This window comes from Ursus americanus, chromosome 16, assembly GCF_024610735.1.
Source record: "Ursus americanus isolate L20-20 chromosome 16, mUrsAme1.1.p, whole genome shotgun sequence".
Taxonomy (NCBI): Eukaryota; Metazoa; Chordata; class Mammalia; order Carnivora; family Ursidae; genus Ursus; species Ursus americanus.
In genome coordinates this window covers 7615577-7634133 of record NC_142142.1, presented here as the reverse complement: position 1 = coordinate 7634133, position 18557 = coordinate 7615577, and the positions used below count along the sequence as shown (strand labels likewise).

The 18557-nt window shown below is 48.9% G+C and overlaps 1 protein-coding gene and 1 pseudogene across 4 annotated transcripts in view; one reads left to right on the top strand and one right to left on the bottom strand.

The window, feature by feature from the left end:
- The window catches only part of CLPB (ClpB family mitochondrial disaggregase), a 140510-nt gene that overhangs the window by 101576 nt on the left and 20377 nt on the right, over window positions 1-18557 (top strand). For all 4 annotated transcript variants that reach the window (XM_087868130.1, XM_087868129.1, XM_045782715.2 and 1 more), the window contains one exon: window positions 11521-11635. In XM_087868130.1, coding sequence (XP_087724256.1) covers window positions 11521-11635 — 115 coding nt within the window. The remainder of the gene's footprint in view (window positions 1-11520; window positions 11636-18557) is intronic.
- On the bottom strand, window positions 863-9636 carry LOC148108749 (large ribosomal subunit protein uL23 pseudogene; annotated as a pseudogene).

Below are 18557 nucleotides of genomic sequence, written 5' to 3'. Positions count from 1 at the left end.
CTTCTCCTTAGGTGATTATTGTCTGTTTAAATACAAATCCAGCCCCCAATCTCATTAAGACTAGGAAGCTACCCCTGTCATGACCAGGCAGAGGCCTGAGCCGCTTCTGACTTCTGAGGACTAATCTTCAATTTTAGTTTTTGAGGTAGTGGACCTTCTAGCTCCTTTTCATAGGACCAGAGATAGTTAGACAAAATCTTTAGCCCAAGTACTATATTACCCCAGGCCTCACATATTCTATAACCTCAGCAGGCAATCCTTTCCCATCATCACTCCTTCCAGAATCATTCCCTGACCACTCCCCTCAAAATATACTCCAGAGAGTCTGGTACAGTCTGAGCCAAAAAAATCCCCATCATAATTTGATCTTCTCAACCAAACTTTTGAACTCACTAAATGCAGGCTGCCTTCTGCTCTTCCCAGCCACCAAGCTATCACTCAGAAACTACTGGACAGAATCCAAGAACTAGAATCACAAATCTCAGAGCTGCCAGGGACCTCAGAAATCATCAAGTCCAGTGGTGGGAAATCTTACCAAAGTCTAAACAAATAAGTCAGAGGAAAATAAAGCTGTTGTGGTTGAAAGAGAGGTGGGCCAGAGCCACACCCACCTGACCTAGCCCTTCTCTGCCAGGCAGCCGCTCTGGAGGTTCTTTCGTGGGGCACACATTTTAAATCTCTGAAGCCTAAATCAGTGGACTCGTTTTACTGCTGGGGAAGCTGGGGCCCAGGGATGTGACATGGCTTGCCTTTGGTCCCAGAGTGCATTAGTGTCAAAACGGAAACTAACAGACTTGAATACAAGGTCATGTAGTAGGTTCAATGGTAGAACTAGAACTGAAAGACTTAGTTTCTTGTTTGTTTGTTTGTTTGTTTGTTTTCTTTTTATGGTGAAAAAATTTAGATTTAGCCAGGTGACTCAGTTTAGATGATCCCAATTTTGTTGGTAACATCCAAAGCATCATAGTCAGGAGCCAGTCGAACATATGCCTTCTTCTCTCTATCGGGCCTGATCAGGGTGTTCACCTTGGCCACATCAGTGTCCTAGAGCTTCTTCACAGCCTGTTTGATCTGGTGTTTGGTGGCCTTGACATCCACAATGAACGCAAGTGTGTTGTTGTCTTCTATTTTCTTCATGGCTGACTCGGTAGTCGGGAAACTTGATGATGGCACAGTGGTCAGGTTTGTTTCTCCTGGGGGCACCCTTTGGAGGATATTTGGGCTGTCTTCAGAGACGCAGTGTCTTGGGCCGTGGGAACGTAGGTGACATGCGGATCTTCTTTTCTTTGTGACTGTGGATGCCTTTCAGCACTGCTTTCTTGGCCTTAAAAGCCTTTGCTTTGGCTTTGGCTTTGGGAGGGGCAGGGGCTTCCTTCTTCGCTTCAGCACCATCTTCGTGAAAAAGCAGAAGACTTGGTTTCTGATTCTCATTCTTGTGCTCTTTCCATCATCATGGAGTCTCTTTTGGCGCATTGGCTAAAGTGCCTTGAGATGATTCAGTGTGACCGGTCCCATGTAGTGGCAGATATTCTCTGTGTCTTGAGTAAGAGCACTTAAGTCACTGGACTGAGACAAGACATGGGTTGTGATCCCAATTCCACCACTCACTGACTGGGTGATGTGGGGCTAGCATTTCCCTTCACTGAAGCTCAGTTTACCTCTGTGAAATGAAGACATTGCACAAAATGGTTTCTAAGGTTCCGGAACATTCAGTATACAATTACCTATGTATCGGTCAGAATAAACCAGATTATGTTGTAACAACCCAGAATTTCAGTGGTGTAAAATAGTAAAGATTTATTTTTGGCTTCATGCAGCCTGTCCATGATGGGTCAGCAGTGGGGCCTCTGTTCCTCATAGGCCCTCAGAGACCAGACTGGCATTACAGCCACCCTCTGGGATGTTGCAGGTTGCTGGCCAGAGGGAAAAGAATACTCTAGAGGGTCTTGCATCTATAATTAAATGCTCAGTCTAGAAGTAGACCCTTTACTTCCACTCATGACTCACTGGACAGAACTAATGCCTTGTTTCCACCCAATCATAAGAGGCCAAGAAGAGTAATCCTACCATGTGCCCAGAAGGGGGAGAGCTGGAAATATCTAGCAACCAGCATTAACCATACAGTTTGTCTTCCTGGAATCTTTAATAACTGTCTTGCAGTAGTTTCCTCCAGAGAAGGGGTGAAAGGGTGGGAAGGGCTTTCACAGCACATCCTGAGGAGTGCTTGGGACCAGCAAGAGTGAAAATTCCTAGAGAGCAAGCACTTCCTTCCTCTCTGTTCACATTTTCCACCCCTAGGAACAGCCCTAGAGGTCAGGTCAGTTTCCTCAGGTGTCTTGGGAAATCCCTAAACATGTTTCGGATGACCTCAGGGACTGCACGCCTGTCATCCGTCTCAGGCGTGATAGCTGTCCCATGAGAGCACACCCTGGACCTGGCCAGGAGAGCCCATGGTGTGTTAGGTGGTATGACATAGGGCAGGCCTCTTAGTGCCAGAATAGGTGGAGGGGTTAGGGCTGCTGAGGGACCCTTAACTAAATCTGGCTGCCTTAGAAGTGCTAGGTGCTGTCTCTGTATTTTTTCTAATCCTATAACAAATCCTTGAAATAGCTCTTACTACCTCCATTTTACAGACGGGAAAACTGAAGCTGAAAGAAGGAAAGCAGGTGACACACAGAAAGTCAAGTTGTCATAAGTAACTATTGGGATATGGATGAGAGGATTTCTTTTATGATATTATATTTGCCTTTTCTGGACCTCATCTATCTATCTATATATAGTGGCCTCTTTTTTTAACCTGATTGATAGCCTACTGTGTATACAGGAGTCTCAAACTGGCAGCCATATTTTATTTTGCCAACCCAAGAATTTATAAAAAAAAAATGTGACCCCTTAGGGATTAGGAGTGTGGATTCTCCAGCCACAGGCCCCTCAGCTCCCTATTATATTATGTGCTGGCCTATCAGACATTTATGTTTCCTACTTGGCCCTGAAAGTGTTTGAGTTATGATCCTAGTTCCATATTTGGAATCTGGAGGGGTTTTTTCCACTTAATTTTTTTTTATTTTTTTTTTATTTTTTTTTAGTAGTCTCTACACCCAGTGTGGGAGCTTGAACTCATGACCCTGAGATCAAGAGTTGCATGCTCTTCCGACTGAGCCAGCCAGGTGCTCCGCTTACTATTATCTCTTGATTATTTTCCCACTTTCAAGTTACCCATAAGCCTAATTTTTAATTTCCTTCTGCCTTTTAAAATGTGTCACTTACCTGAGAATCTCTGTCACTTTAAGTGGCCTAAATGATTTTCTCCTTACTGCCAGTTTGCTCAGTTTCTCAGCATTCTCTGTGCAGAAGCTTCTTGGGCCCCCCAAGAAGGTTCAGAGGTAGATGAAGCCCAGCCCCTGTCCTCTGAGCTGGCCGTCTAGTAGAGGAGGATGGGGGAGAGGCAGACACTCTTAGCTCTGATACCCACTGACCGATTTGTATGTTAGGAGGGGTCTGCAGAGAGTTTGTGGGGGCTCCAAGAAAGCATGGATCACCTCCAGGCAGAATGAGCAGGGCAGGCTTCATAGAGAAGGTAGCTTGTGATCTCAGTTTGAAGGATTTTACTACATGGGGAGTTTAATACTTAAAGCTCAGACCATTTTCATGTTTTAACTAAGAGACGAAGGAGCGAGGTAGAAATATATCTCTCTGCACTCTATGGCAGATAAAACAAAAATATGGGAAGCTTTTCCGTGATGAATATTCAGCTGAGGGGGACGTGCTGGTGCCAGCCTGCATCTCCACTCCCGATCCTCGTTCCACCGAGACTCCCGAGGAATTTATTGCTCATTTTAATCACACCCAGAGAATGAATTGGCAGGAATATTAGGCAGATAGACCTATCATATATATTTTATTTGCATATCCCAGTGACAGAATCACAAGCACATTTCCTATATCTATATTTTTTCATTTGCTTCAGGGGTAGCTGGGGAGTCAGTGCTCCCCTGGGCCTGCATTCTGGGCTATATAAGCCTGGGTGCTCCCATCAGAGCTGAGGAAAGCCCTCTAGGAGAGAAGGGGTGAGGTACACAGGAGGGTAAGGGGGTTCTCTTATTCCTGTCTTAGGGTGAAGTGATACTCCTTCCCCATTTTGCCCAGCCTACTCCCTGCTGCATGTCATTTCAAGTGCTAATATGCTGCACGCCTAGCCCTGTGCTTGGCCCTACAGGGATGGCAGTACCATCTGACCTCCATTGCAGGTTTACTGTGGGCCAGACATAGAGCTATATGCTCTGTAGGGACAAGCTTTTGCTCTCTCTTTTGTTTTTGACTTTTGAAAAACTTTTTATTGAAATATACTTTATAAGGTGCACATATCGCAAATATATAGCTCACTGAATTTTCACAAATTAAACGCAACTGATCAAGAAATAGACCATTACATTCAGAAACCCACCTTATACTTCTTCCAGTCACTACCCATCCCCCAAGGGTAAGCATTATCCTGATTTATTTTATTTTTACGTAATTTCAAAAAGAGTGCAGTGAATTCTGTAAACCCTTCGCCCATGTTACCTATTGTTAACATTTTCTCACATTTGCTTTATGACGTATATAAATATTATATAGAGAGAGATTCATAATTTTTTCTGAACCATTTAAGAGTAAGTTACACACATGATGCCCCTTTACCCCTAAATAGTTGTGTTTCCTAAAAAAAACAAGGACATTTTCTTACCTTGGTACAGTCCTCAGAAGCAGGGCATTAGTATTGATGTTAACTAATCTACAGATGTTATTCACATTTTACCAGTTGTCCCAATGATTATCCTTACAAGAAAAGAGAATTCTGGATTCCAAGTTGGATTTAGTTTCATGTCTCTTTAGTAGTCTCCTTTAATCTGGAATGGTTCCTCAGTTTTTCCTCGTCTTTCATGACCTTGACATTTAATGAGTACAAGCAGGTTATTTTGTAAAATGTCCCTCAATTTGGGTTCTTCTAATGTTTCCTTATGATTAAATTCAGGTTATGCATTTCGAGCAAGAACACCTTCTGGTGTTTATTTTCAGTAAAATCATTAGGTAGCCCGTGCTAAAAGTAGGAATAGGAGATTTGTGTTTTAAATCTCATCTCCCTGAACAGACTCTGAACTCCCCGAGGCAGGGAACAGGTCTTTTCTTACCTGCAAGGTGGCAAGTGCAGGCTCTGGAGCCAAACTGCAAGGATTAGCACTCTGTCTCTATTACTTGCTACCAGGGGATCTTTGTTTTAATTTGCCTCATCTCTGTACAGTGAAGGAGGAGATACTCTGAACTTCTTAGGGCCGTGAGGATTAGAACAGCGGGTCCCCAATCAGGTGAGACTTCACAACCAGTGTCACAACTAGTGAGTGGGAGTTTGAGGAGTATCAGGATTATTTACATAAGCTCAGATCCTCATCCCACAGGATACTTATTAATTACAAAGGGGGAAATGATAGTGGAGAAACCTGGCACAGACCACCTTAACCAAAGTTGTAGGATAGTCAACATCTCCTGCCTCCTAGATAGCATGCACTGAGAACACAACTCGTCTTCTCACTTGAGCCCATCCTTGCCTCTCTTAACCTTCTCTCACCAGTCTTTGGATCAGCCCAGCTATTTGCAGAGTGACATGATCTGATTTACATATTAAAACATCACTCTGGCAGCAAGGAAGATGGGGCTGCGAGACAGGAGAATGGAATCCTGGATGCTGACATAACTGTCACCAAGTGTAGTAGAACTGACACCTGCCCTGTTCCTTGACTTTCTGTGCTGGGATGGATACTTTATGAGCTAGTTCAAGAGATTTGCAAGTCCCTTGGGTCCCTCTCTCATCCCCCAGGCTTCTTTATTGGACCTCCTGGGCTCTTCTTACCATCATTCCCCCCACTCAGGGCTGTTTCTATCATCTCCTGACCCGAGTCTCCTCTGTTGCCCCCTGGTCCGTTTGGTGACTTTCCTACCCAGTCCACTCTGTCATTCCAGCTTCAGAGCATGACAGAAGCTCTGTGATGCAAGGTGAAGTCAGAGTCAGGAGGATGGGGCGTATCTGAGCAGCCAGTAGGCTCTGTGGCCCTGACCTCCCATGAGAGGCAAATTGTAGCTTGGTCTTTCTTCTCTTCTCTCCTCCATACCTACCACTTTTCTTGCCCAGGTTCTCATTCTGCCTACTCATCCCTCCCACCCCTGCCTCAGCTGCCCTTTTGGTGAACACACTGCCGGGTTCATTGTCAGACCTGTTCCCTGAGGGATACCCAATAATAAGGATGCCTGACATACCCCTTCTCTCTGTAACCCTCCCCAAAGAACCACACATCCAGCCACCCACCTCTGAGAGAGCCTAGCTAGGCTTCACCCCACCCTCCCAGCCCTTTCCTGTAAATGCACTCAAAGCCAGGAGGGGTGCCATATTAAATCAAGAATGATGGAAACCAGTGGCCACGATTATCCAGCCAAGATGCAGCATGGGGAGCTGGTTGCTGCCAGCTCCAGGTGAGGGCTTCTGAAGCTAATTGCATATGGCTTTTATTAAGATGATCACTCCCCCACTCCTGCTCTCCTGGGTGGCTTCTTCCTAGTGCCTCTCAGCCCAGTGCCCTCTGCTTCTACAGTCTGGGTCACTTGCCCTATCATCTCCTCTCGTGGAACCCTGTCAAAGCAGGGCCTTGACCTTAGTCCCTGTAGGCTCCCTCCCCATCTCCTCAAAAAGCCAGGAACAGTAGTAGCCTACATTTATGGAGCCCTTACCAAGTGCCTTCTCCCATCTTTCTCTCCTCCCCAAACAATATATACAGACCAAGTATTTTCCTTTCCTAGGTTCTTCCACTAGCTAGCTTTTCACAAGCCTAGGCTCATAGCTAATGCCTTAAGAGGCCATTCATTCATTCAATTCATTTTTTTTTAAATACAAACTTTGCTAAGCATTTAGAAAAGAGCATAAAGCAGTAAACTTTAACCTGGTTTAATCCCAGCATCCTATACATTTATATTAAAAAGTCCATTTTCAGAAGTTTTTCTGAATAGATATTTAGGGTTCCAGCTGCGGGGAGAATCAGGATGTGCCTAGATTTAGGCCACAGGGTGGATCTTTCCCAGGACCATCTAGAAAGCTCCTAAGAAACCAGCGAGGGGTACCTGGGTGGCTCAGTCGATTGGGCATCCGACTCTTGATTTCATCTCAGGTCATGATCTTGAGATTGTGGGATGGGGCCGGGTCAGGCTCCATGCTCAGCAAGGAGTATGCTTCCCCTCTCTGCCCCTCCCTCCACTCCTGCGCTCCCCATCACCCCCTCCCTAGAATAAGTAAATAAATCTTAAAACAAACAAAAACAAAAAAAAGGTGACCGGGTGGCTCAGTCTGTTAAGCATCTGCCTTCAGCTCAGGTCATGATCCCAGGGTCTTGGGATCAAGTCCTGAATCAGGCTCCCTACTCAGCGGGGAGTCTGCTTCTTCGTCTACCCTTACCCCCCACTCATGATCTGTCTCTCTAATAAATAAAAATCTTTAAAAAAAAAAAAAAAGAGAGAGAAAGAAAGAAACCAGCCAGATCACAGTATAACCTTTCTCCCATATTCACCCCCATGGAAGTTAAGGACCCTTTCTCCTTGCCCAAGAAAATAACAGGAATATTAAAACCACCTAAAATTGTGACACTGAAGAGTTATAGGAGATAAAAATGTTTCCATAGAGAAGGCTTAGGGAGACTACAATGTTTATACCTAAACCAACGGAGTGGCAAGAAAAGTCGTGTTTGCCTGTGTCAAAGGAAAAAGATACGTCCTAAGAGGCCCCACAGATCAATGCATGCAAAGCACCTAGAGGCAGAATTCTCTACCACGTAAAGAAAACTGACAGGCAGAGATGAGCTGCCTTGTGCAGTGGAGGTCTCCCCAGCACCCAGTTGGTATTGAAATGGTACCCGCAGACGTAGGCTTCTTCAGGGAGGAGCCATTTCTGGGGCAGTGGGGGCATCTAAGTGGACTAGGCTCCTAGATTCTCCTTGAGCCAGAGCAGTTCTTCATCTGTGAAGCCCATACAACTTAAATTAGTTAAAAGGGTTCCAGGGCCCCCACCTCATCCCCCAAAAAAGCACTGGGTTAGATAGTTATCAAAATGCAGTGAAGGAGAAGAGAAGTAACATTTATCAAAAGCCTGTCAGGGGCCAGCTGCTGTGTTCTCCACTTGAGTCCCTCACACCCCTACTTCTGCCTATACATTTGCTCTGTGCCAGAGACTCTGCCGGTGTCTGTGTATGTTACTTCACCTAACCCTCACCAGCATCCCACCAGGATCCTGCAAGGTGATGTGAGTGACTGTCTCCGTGTTAGAGATGAGGAAACGAAAATTCAGGGAAGTGAATGAACTTCCTCAAGGTCAGCTCGCCAGTGAGTGGATGAGGTGAGGTTTGATTTCAGGTCTGTCTGGAGCAAAGCTGCTTATTTCTGCCATACGACTTGCTCCACTATGAGCCAGAAGAGGAGCCGAACTTCCGATGGGGACAACTGTGAGAATTAAAGGAGACACCGTATATAAAGTGCAGCCTTGTACAGTGCCTGGCACTCAGCGAGCTGTTCCACAACCAGTAGTTAACCTCATTCAGTTGGCAGCACGCATTGACTCCTTCTGTGCTGTGTGATAGAGCCATGGAGCTGAATAAGACGTGGTCTTTGTCACTGAGGACCTCCTGGTTGAGTAAGGAGAGACACACGGGCAGTTCGATAAGTGCTCTGGAGGTGCCAGGAGTAGGCGTGAAGCCTTACACCAGGCTCCTTAGACAATGTGGTATTTAAGTGGAGATCGCCAGGGCACTTAGAGGTAGATGGGAATAGAGGAGACTTCTGTGGTGAGGGAGCAGTAGGAGCAAAGGCCCAGAGGCAGGAATACTCTGAGACCCATCACTGAGGGCAAGTAAGGAAGCAGACCCAGAAAACCCTCGGCAGCCAGCTTCCATTGCTTCAAGCTGCTTTCGTGGCCTTCCTGCCTCCAAGCCGGGCAGGCCGCTAGCCAGTGCAAGACCAGGCAGGATGTGTGCATCTCCCCATCAGAGCCTTCCAGCCCAGTGGACCCAAGTGCTGAGAGGGGCTGGTTGGGCAGGGAGGAGGAGGAGGCAGATATATGGTGGAGTCGTCAGAGCCAGGTGATGTATGTGGCGCCTGAGGGAGCTACACAGTGACACTCTGGATTCCAACCGGCAAGCGTCGCTCCACTGGGATTGGTGCCGAATTATTGCTCCATATGAAACCCAGGACTGATGGGAGCTTTCAGTTACAGACTGATAGCAACAGCCAAAATTGGATTGTTTGCTATTTATTTTTTTTAACTTCTGTCAAGGTCACTACCGTAACAGGAAAACACTGCCCGAGCAGCAGGTATTTTTCATCCACTCTGCGTGCAAGAGCAATCTGCAGCCACAACTTTTGTGACAGGGCCTTACCTTGGCAACTGTCTTTCTAGAAAGCTGTCAGTGTTACAGGGTCTTAGGGGAAAGGAGCCTACTGAAGATCCAGGTCTTTCTGTCCCACTCCAAGGCCTGCTTCCTTCCCCCATCCGCCTGGCTCCATGAGCACTTTATCATCAGACCTGCACACTCACCCTTCCTGCCTGGTCTCCAGGTAGTCCCACATCTCCTGCCGAACCCAGTATTCCAGCTTCTTCAAGCCTCCAGTCACCCAGAAGCCTCCCCACAATGTTCTGGGCTTTGCGTATCCTTCCCTTCCCTGGATTCCTCTGACACCCAGTTCAGCTGTTAATTCTCTCCTCTTCTTAGCTGTCACCAAATTTATTTTGCAAACATTCACCAGCCGCCTTCACTGTGCCAGGACTTGTGCAGTGAGTAAAAGACAGTGCCTGCCCTCGGGCAACTCGTGATCGATGGAGAGGACAGATTCACAAACATGGAACAAATTCGGTTTTTTTTTTTTTTTAAAGATTTTATCTATTTATTTAACACAGATAGAGACAGCCAGCGAGAGAGGGAACACAAGCAGGGGGAGTGGGAGAGGAAGAAGCAGGCTCCTAGTGGAGGAGCCCGATGCGGGGCTCGATCCCACAACGCCGGGATCACGCCCTGAGCCGAAGGCAGACGCTTAACCGCTGTGCCACCCAGGCGCCCCTGTTTTTGTTTTTAAGCAGGCTCCACACTAACATGGAGTCCAATGCGGGGCTTGAACTCACGACCCTGAGATCTAGACCTGAGCTGAAGTCAAGAGTCGAATGCTTAATCGACTGAGCCACCCAGGCGTCGCAACAAATTTGTTTTCAACAGTGGGAGGTTTTTGTTTGTTTTTTTGTTTTTTAGTGATAGGTACAAGCTAGAAATAGGCATGCATGCTTTGGAGGAAAATGGTTGATACTGCCTGAGAAGTATTTGCGTACGAGCCCTGCCTCACCTCCAGGTCCAACTTAGAGCTTCCTGCGGGCAGGCCTGGTGGCTTTCCTCTCTCCCCTTGTAGTGTGATCACGCTCAGGCCTCCTTCCTTCTGCCTTTTCTAAAGTGGACCAACAAGCTAAGGGCCAGATACACACCAGGCACTCAGCAGCAACTAGAACGCCCCACGTTCCAGTCCTCCTCCTCCTCCTCCCCACCCTACCATCTCCATCATGGCATGCACACGGCCAGACACATGGCAGTTGCTGAATAACTGTGTTTAACTGAAATGCAATATCATTGAAGTAGAGGGTGTTCATAGCTCTGGTTTAAAAACCAAAAAGGTTTTCTGGGCACCTGGCTGGCTTAGTCGGTGGAGTGTGTGACTCTTGATCATAGGGTCATGAGTTCAAGCCCCACGTTGGGCATAGAACTTACGTTAAAAAAAGAGAGAGACGGGGCGCCTGGGTGGCAAAGCGGTTGAGCGTCTGCCTTTGGCTCAGGGCGTGATCACGGCGTTCTGGGATCGAGCCCCACATCAGGCTCCTCCACTATGAGCCTGCTTCTTCCTCTACCACTCCCCCTGCTTGTGTTCCCTCTCTCGCTGGCTGTCTCTATCTCTGTCAAATAAATAAATAAAATCTTAAAAAAAAAAAAAAAGAGAGAGAGACAGTAAAAACCAAAAAGATTTTCAAGAGGATAAGGAAAGAACCTCTATTTGTTCAGCACTTACACTGCATGCCAGCTCATTATGTGTATCATCCTATTTCATCCCGTTTACAGAGGAGTAAACTAAGGGGAAGTAACTTGCTCCAGATAATAAGCACACCTTGTAAGGGATAAAGCTGGGCTGCAGACCCAGGTCTTTTGTCAGACTCCAGAGTCAAGGGTTAATCTACTAGCAGTACTTTATTTTACTAGCAGGGTGAGCCAGGACTCCTGAGCAGAGGCCACCTGAGGTGAGGACTAGGACAAGAGGACAGTGGGAAGGACTGGGCCAGCCTCCAGTGGCCAGGAGCCAGAGTACGCATCAGGACCCCTGGAGCCCCAGACCTGTGTTTTTTGCCCCCGGTTATAGTGTAGAATGACACGATCCTGCTGAGCCCAGCACTCCTGAGCCACCTTCCCTTTCTCCCCACAGTACCAGGAGAAGCAACGGAAGCGTGAGGCTGAGGAGCGGCGCCGCTTTCCCCTGGAGCAGCGGCTGAAGGAGCACATCATTGGCCAGGAGAGTGCCATCGCCACAGTGGGTGCTGGTGAGTATCAGGATGCCAGCCAGCACTAAAAAAGGGAGGGGTGGCTTGTGGTCTGCTGCAGTGAGGCGTACATCCTGCTGTCACCGTACCGCGCACAGGTGGCTGTTACAACTTAACATTTGTTCAGTACTTTCTGTGTGTCAGGCATTGGGATAAGCTCTTCCCATACGTTGTCGTTTAATCCTTACAGCAACCCCATGAGGTTGGTACCATTAAATCCCCATTTAATTTTTTTTTAAAGATTTTTATTTATTTATTTGAGAGAAAGAGCATGAGTCGGGGACAGAGGCAGAGGGGGAGGAGGAAGCAGACTCCCCGCTGAGCAGGGAGCCCGACACGGGCTTGATCCCAGGACTCCGAGATTGTAACCTGAGCCGAAGGCAGGCATTTAACCGGCTAAGCCATCCAGGTACCCCAGATCCCCATTTTATAGATGAGGAAGCTGAGATACAGAGCACTTCTAATAATTGCTCAAGGCTGCTTTCCCGGGCTCTAATTCTGACCTTCATCTGGTCCACTGTCCCCATCCCCTACTTTCCAGGCGGGCAGACTGAGACGTGGAGAAGAACAGGAACTTGTCCATTACTTGTAATGTAGCAACTCAGCCAGAACTAGAACTTCTATCTTTTGTCTCCCAGTCTGTAGCTATGCCACTCTTCAGTGTAGTTTGTCAGCAGCTAGCTCAATTTTAGGAAAGGCATCCTGAACAAGTCTTAAATGCCTTCTTCGCAACCGTGGAAGCTCTTACATCCCATACTAGGAGCCAGACTGCTCTCTGGTATAACCCCTACTCTAATTGCCCTCCTGCCCATGCAGACCCCACTAGAGACACTATAAAACTAGGGTTCTGCTCGGGGTGGTGGCCTCACTTCTACTCTGTGACTCAGGTGCATGACTCTCTGAAGGTGACCTTAGACAGATGAGGCAAGGGCGGAGTAACCCATGCCCAGCTTAAACAAGATATCCCCCAAGGCAGTGGTTCTCGAAGCATGGTCTCTGGACCAGCAACATCAACATCCTCGGGGACGTTGTTGGAATTTGCAGATCTCAGGCCTTCCCCCAGACCTATGGAATCAGAAACTCTGGGGTAGGGTCCGGCAGTCTGTGTTTTAGCAGGCCCTGCTGGTGATTCTGATGCTCAGCTCGAGTTTAAAAACCTCTGTCCTCCAGCGTCTCGGTCCCATTCATGTCGCTTACCCCTTCTCTCCAAGCATTTGGTCCCACCAGATGCGGTCCAGTACTGCCAAAGACAGCACTGATAGAGGCTCACTGATAAAAGAAGACATCAGACTGTATCGTGGTGCTCCTCTGGGACATTCTGGAGTGGCCTTTCAGCCCTAGGACACCAATTAAGAGTAGTAATTGATAAATGAAGGCAGCCACCCAGCGACACAGCCAGCCCAGCCTGATCATCCTCGTCACACACCAGTGGGACTCATGTGGCGGTCATGAGCCCCTTACCAGGGGCCTGACCTCAGCAGCAGATAAACGGAGCCCATGGGCCAGAGCTGCCTCACCAGCTCGAGGTCAGAAGGCTGCCTACAGGCGCGCACAGGAGCTGAGGAAAGCTGTTTTGAACACACAGGCCCACGTCTCAGGCCCAAACCACACCAGGCTGCCCTTTTGTGTCTGGATACAGACATCCACTCTAAGCCACCCCCTTGCAGATGGCAACCCCCCACTTCTTTGCCAAGGCTGTGGCTGAGGTGGAGGAAGGAGAGACCCTGGGAGCTCTTGGGGGTTGAAGAGAGGACTTGCCCATGAGAAGGACATTACCTGGGTGGAGAGCTAAGAAAGCATCTCCTGCTGGAGTTTCCTGTCCACAGGGGCCAGCACTGCCGCTGCCATTGTAGTGTTTTCCCTCTACTTACACGGCCCTTTCCCAGCGGGCTGCCTGCTCCTCTCTGACCTCCTGTTTCTCCCTGGCTTCTCAAGCCTGTGAGATGTGAAGCTCCCAGAAGTTGGAGGGAGTGGGGAGGAGGACATTGGGATGGAGAGAATTAGACCAACCTGGGTCAAGATAGCAGGTCTGCCACTTATCAGCTGTGCAACTAGGGCTACTCACTCGGCCTCTTTGAGCATCACTTTCCTCACCTGTGAGCTGGGGAGCCAAATCCACGACTGTCTCACGATACACACATACTCTTCCTAGTCTCAGTCCTCAGGATGTTTACCATCCAGGTTGGGCATGTTCTTTAGATCAGGCCCACAGTTATTTCCGTTAAGCCAGGACTGATCTGTAGTCCCAGCCCCTGATCCTACACTGACCTCTGAAGTACCACCCACCTTGTCTTCCCTTGTCGTTGGCCCAGAGCAGGAGTGATTCAGCTGCCCATCTCCGAGGGTCTGTCGGAATGTCTGCCCTGAGAGCTTCCCTCTACCCAAAGCTCCATTCTGGTACCCGAACTCTGCCTCAGATCAGGAAGGCCCTGCGCCTTGTACTGTGGTAAGTAGGTTGACCCTGCTGAGTCTCCAGTGACTCTAGAAAAGACAGGTGTTAGGGTCTGAGCTGTGGGGTTGGTATGATGGTAATTGTATGCCCGCCTAGCTGGGAAGCCTGTGGCTGGTGATCACACTGATAATGATCAGATAATGTTCACCTACCAACTCAGCTGAAGCATGAGGTACTCCCTGGGTCAGAATTGGTGGTAGACAAGCAGCAGCCAGTGCCTCAAGGTCTGCAGACTGAAGCAGGTGCAGGAGAGAGAGGCAGATCCAGAGGGGTAGACCGGGCCTCTCTGGATTGTCTAAGCTAACGTCAGATATATGCTAGGGACTAGCTGGGTGGAGCCTGGCACCCCAGGGGTACCATGAGGATGGGCAGCCAGAGAAGTGCCGCAGAATGAATTGATTTGATAAATGGCCATTTATTACCCACACGAATTGGCTGAAACCAATTTCGGTCACATCAACCCCTGGTAAGTGCTGGGATATTGATTTGTGCAAAGTAATACAGTGAATTTATCAGTGTGATCCCCAGCTGCAGGGCTTCTAGCAAGGCTGGCGCACAGTTACCGCCTTACAAATGGAGGAGATAAAGCACCAACCCCTTAGTTTAGGCCCGCATGGCCTCTCTGGTCTTCTAGGGTCACTGGAGCCAAAGCAGGGCCAGCCTACATACCACAAACCAGTGCCTTAGCATTGAAAGTGAGGCTGTCCTTCCAGAATCCAGAGCTACTCTTAGTCATGGGAGGGAGAGTATGCCTAGCCCATTGGGCTGACCTCCTGGAAGCTCAGAGCCTCTGTGTCCCACCATTCTCCTCAGAAAAGCAACCAGCGGTCTATTTAGCACCTTCACGGCTAGGCTCCACCCCCTTCTTCCAACTTGCCCACCTCCTATACTCCTGTCTCAGTAAAGGCACCACCATCCACTGGTCTCCTAAATAAAAACTTAGTTCCTTGGCTCCTCCCTCTCCCTCACCCCTTACAGCCCGGCACATATCAGGTTCTGTATTCCACCTCTCAAATGGGTCTCAAGCTTGGCCTCTCCCCTCCTTTCCGAATACCACTGCCCTTGCTCAGGACCTCAGGATCTCCCATTTGAACCATGTAGTGGCCTCCTCCCTGGTCTCCCTGCCTCCTTTCCTTCCCCTGTAATCACTTCTCCTCCCCAAATGGAGTGAGTTTTGTAAAATGTGGAAACTCCCCTGTTCAAAATCTCTGAGTGGCTCTTGCTGCTATAGCCCAGTATACAAGGCCCACCCCTGCTGCTGCCGCCCTGCCCCCCCCGCCCCGCCCCTACACCTGGCTGCTTCCTTCCCTGGACGTGCTGTGTTGATCTGCTTGCATTTGTTGACACTGCCCTGCTGCCCTCCCTGCTTGGAATTCCTTTTCTTCTGGCCCTTTCCTGACCCCACCCTGCCCTGCCCATCTCCCACACTCTGCTTGGTTTTCACTTAGCCTAACTCAGTTCAGGAGCGATAGACTGTAGACTCCTGAGAGCAGAGACCATGACTGAATCATTTTTGTTTTTCCAGTTCCTGGCACAGCACTCTGCTTGAAGTAGATGTGTAGTGCGGTTTGTTGAAGTAATTTGGTTGGCCCCTTGTCCATCTCCGCTCCGAGGAGAGAAGAGAAGCTGTAAGCCTGCCCTCTAGTAGCTCACAAGCGTACTAGGAACATGAGTGTTAGCCTGCACGCCTGGAAGCTTCCCTGCAGCTCCCTCTAACCAGGGGCTTATCACCAACACCCGTCGCACCTGCTCCCACTTGAGGTGGAAGCCCATGAATTCCCTCAGGAAAGCTCTGCCATCACAGCTGATCTTCCATGCTGGGGTCTGGCCTGAACTCAGAATCTCAGCATCAGCCACATGGCACACAGTGGGCTATCTCATGCTTTACTTCCCTTTCTGACAGTCTAAAGCTGTAATTGCCCAAGCCCTGCACCTTTCTGGATCCCGCTTAGAGTCCTGTTTCTTAGCTGAGAAATACATCCAGGCCATCCCTGAGTCATGGCATGGCAGTGATTAATTTAGAAAACTGCTTGCAGGGGCGCCTGGGTGGCTCAGTCCTTAAGCGTCTGCCTTCAGCTCAGGTCATGATCCCAGGGGCGTGGGATCAAGCCCCGCATCGGGCTCCTTGCTCAGCGGGAAGCCTGCTTCTCCCTCTGCCCCTGCTTTTGTTCCCTCTCTCGCTGTCTCTCTCTCTGACAAATACATAAATAAAATCTTTAAAAAAAAAAAAAAGAAAGAAAGAAAGAAGACTGCTTGCAGTCTCACCTGCACCCCACGCCACTTCAGATATTCTCGTTATCCAGACCACCCTGCCCCTGCCCTGGCCTGCTAAGACACTCAAGACCCAGGCCTTCTCCAGAAAGCCTTTCTTAGCCCTCCACCAGGACACGGGGGCCGTTCTTGGGGCTTCCCGTGAACACCTTTTATCACCGCACTTACCACAGGGCATCTCTTTGAATGTGTCTCTCCAAAGGTCAGGAACTACCTCTCGTTCAGCCGTTTCCCCAGGGTTGGGCACACAGATGTGTAAAAGATTGCTAAACTCAAGTGAATGAAGCCTGAGCCCATCTTGACATTCATCCTCTCTTTGACACAGATTCTCATCCCAGCTTCTTTCTGGAAGGGTGGTATTCTTCCAGTGATTCCTACCCCAACACACACACACGTGCGCACACACACACACGCCTGGGGTGGGGGGTGTTCAGCAGAAGCTATTTGCATTTTTTTATGTTAACCACTCAGTAGCAATAGTTTGCCTTCAGAAACACTAATCCTTAGAGACTAAGAAGAGAACCGTTCTCTCATCCTCCCAACCTCAGGCTCCAGTCAGTACTCATTCGGCCAGCAAGCACTTCTTGAGCACTGGCTGTGCTCCCCGAACCTACCGGCTGTAGACAGGAGATTGCTAAAGTGTTCAGGTGCTCAGCCACAAGAGTTCCTCTGAAGGACTGGTTCCCCTAGGAGATGCCACAAGCATGAGACAAACATGTTCCAGGTTAGGCTAAAAAAAACCCTCCCACACTAGATCATTAGAACTTACCAGGAAGGAGGAGTCAGCCCACTCAGAGGGCCTCAGAACCTGGAGCTGGATGGAGGCAAAGGCCTGGGATGGGAGGAGGAGGCAGCTGTCTCCTCTTACTTTGGTTTTGCACACTATGGGTGTTTCTGTTTGGAATGTCCCATCACACCAGTACTGCCTGGCGGTGCCCCCTCATCATCCTGGCACGGATGTCAGTTGGGCATGAATGGCTCTTCCCGCAGTTCTGCCAGTGCTCCCATTCCATTTGGAAGCCACAGTTTGCACAGCAGCGCTCACCTAAATGGCACAGACCTTACTTTAGCCCAGCACCTGGCTCAGCACTTGTTTGCTGCACAGATGGAAGAGGTCCCTGGAGAGGGGTTAAGAAGAGAAAGGAAGGAGCGCCTGGGTGGCTCAGTCGTTAAGCGTCCGCCTTCATCTCAGGGCGTGATCCCAGGGTCCTGGGATCGAGCCCTGCATTGGGCTCCTCCGCTGGGAGCCTGCTTCTTCCTCTCCCACTCCCCCTGCTCATGTTCCCTCTCTCGCTGACTGTCTCTCTCTGTCAAATGTATAAATAAAATCTTTAAAAAAAAGAAAAAAAAGAAAGGAAGCCTTCTTCACCCACAGGTAGTGACCACTGGGAGCATTAAGAGATTCGGGTCCAGGCCTCACTCTTCTTCTCTGTAAAATGGAAATCAGAGTATCTGTTTTTTTCTCCTTGTGATTCCAGAAAGACCAACAATTAATTCATTTAGTCAGCAAACATTATACCACCTCTGGGCTAGTCCCAAGGGTCCCTCAGGAAATGGAGCTCCTAGCACCTGCTCCCACAGATTACACAGCCTGGGCACACCTCCTCCAGGACACAGAGGCACAGGTGGATGAAACCCCTTGCACTGCCCCTCACTGAGCCCCAGTCTTCTCTTCTGTAAAATGTAGATCATACCTACTGCTCAGGACTAGCACAAGGATGAAAGAGCTCTCCGTCACCTACCACTACAGCTGCCACTGCTCCTGTGACTACTGTGGTTTTTACTTTTCTGATTATCCTGCTCGTACAGAGTGCCTTAACAACCCTGGACTCATTTCATCTACATGTGGGGCTGGCTTAGCGTGTGTCTGACCATTCCTATTTTATAGCTGAGAAACCAAGTGTTTTATTCAAAGCCAGTCAGCTAGAAAGTGGCGGAGCCAGGACTCTAAACTAGACCCTATAACTCCTGCCCTGTCCACCACACCACCCTGTAGGTGAAGTAGACCAGAGAATACAGACCCCAGGAGTTAATGGAGTAGAGGTGGGATTGTGGAGTTAATCAGAAAGGTTGCTGCAGGGGCGCCTGGGTGGCACAGCGGTTTAGCGTCTGCCTTCGGCTCAGGGCATGATCCTGTCGTTATGGGATCGAGCCCCACATCAGGCTCCTCCGCTATGAGCCTGCTTCTTCCTCTCCCAC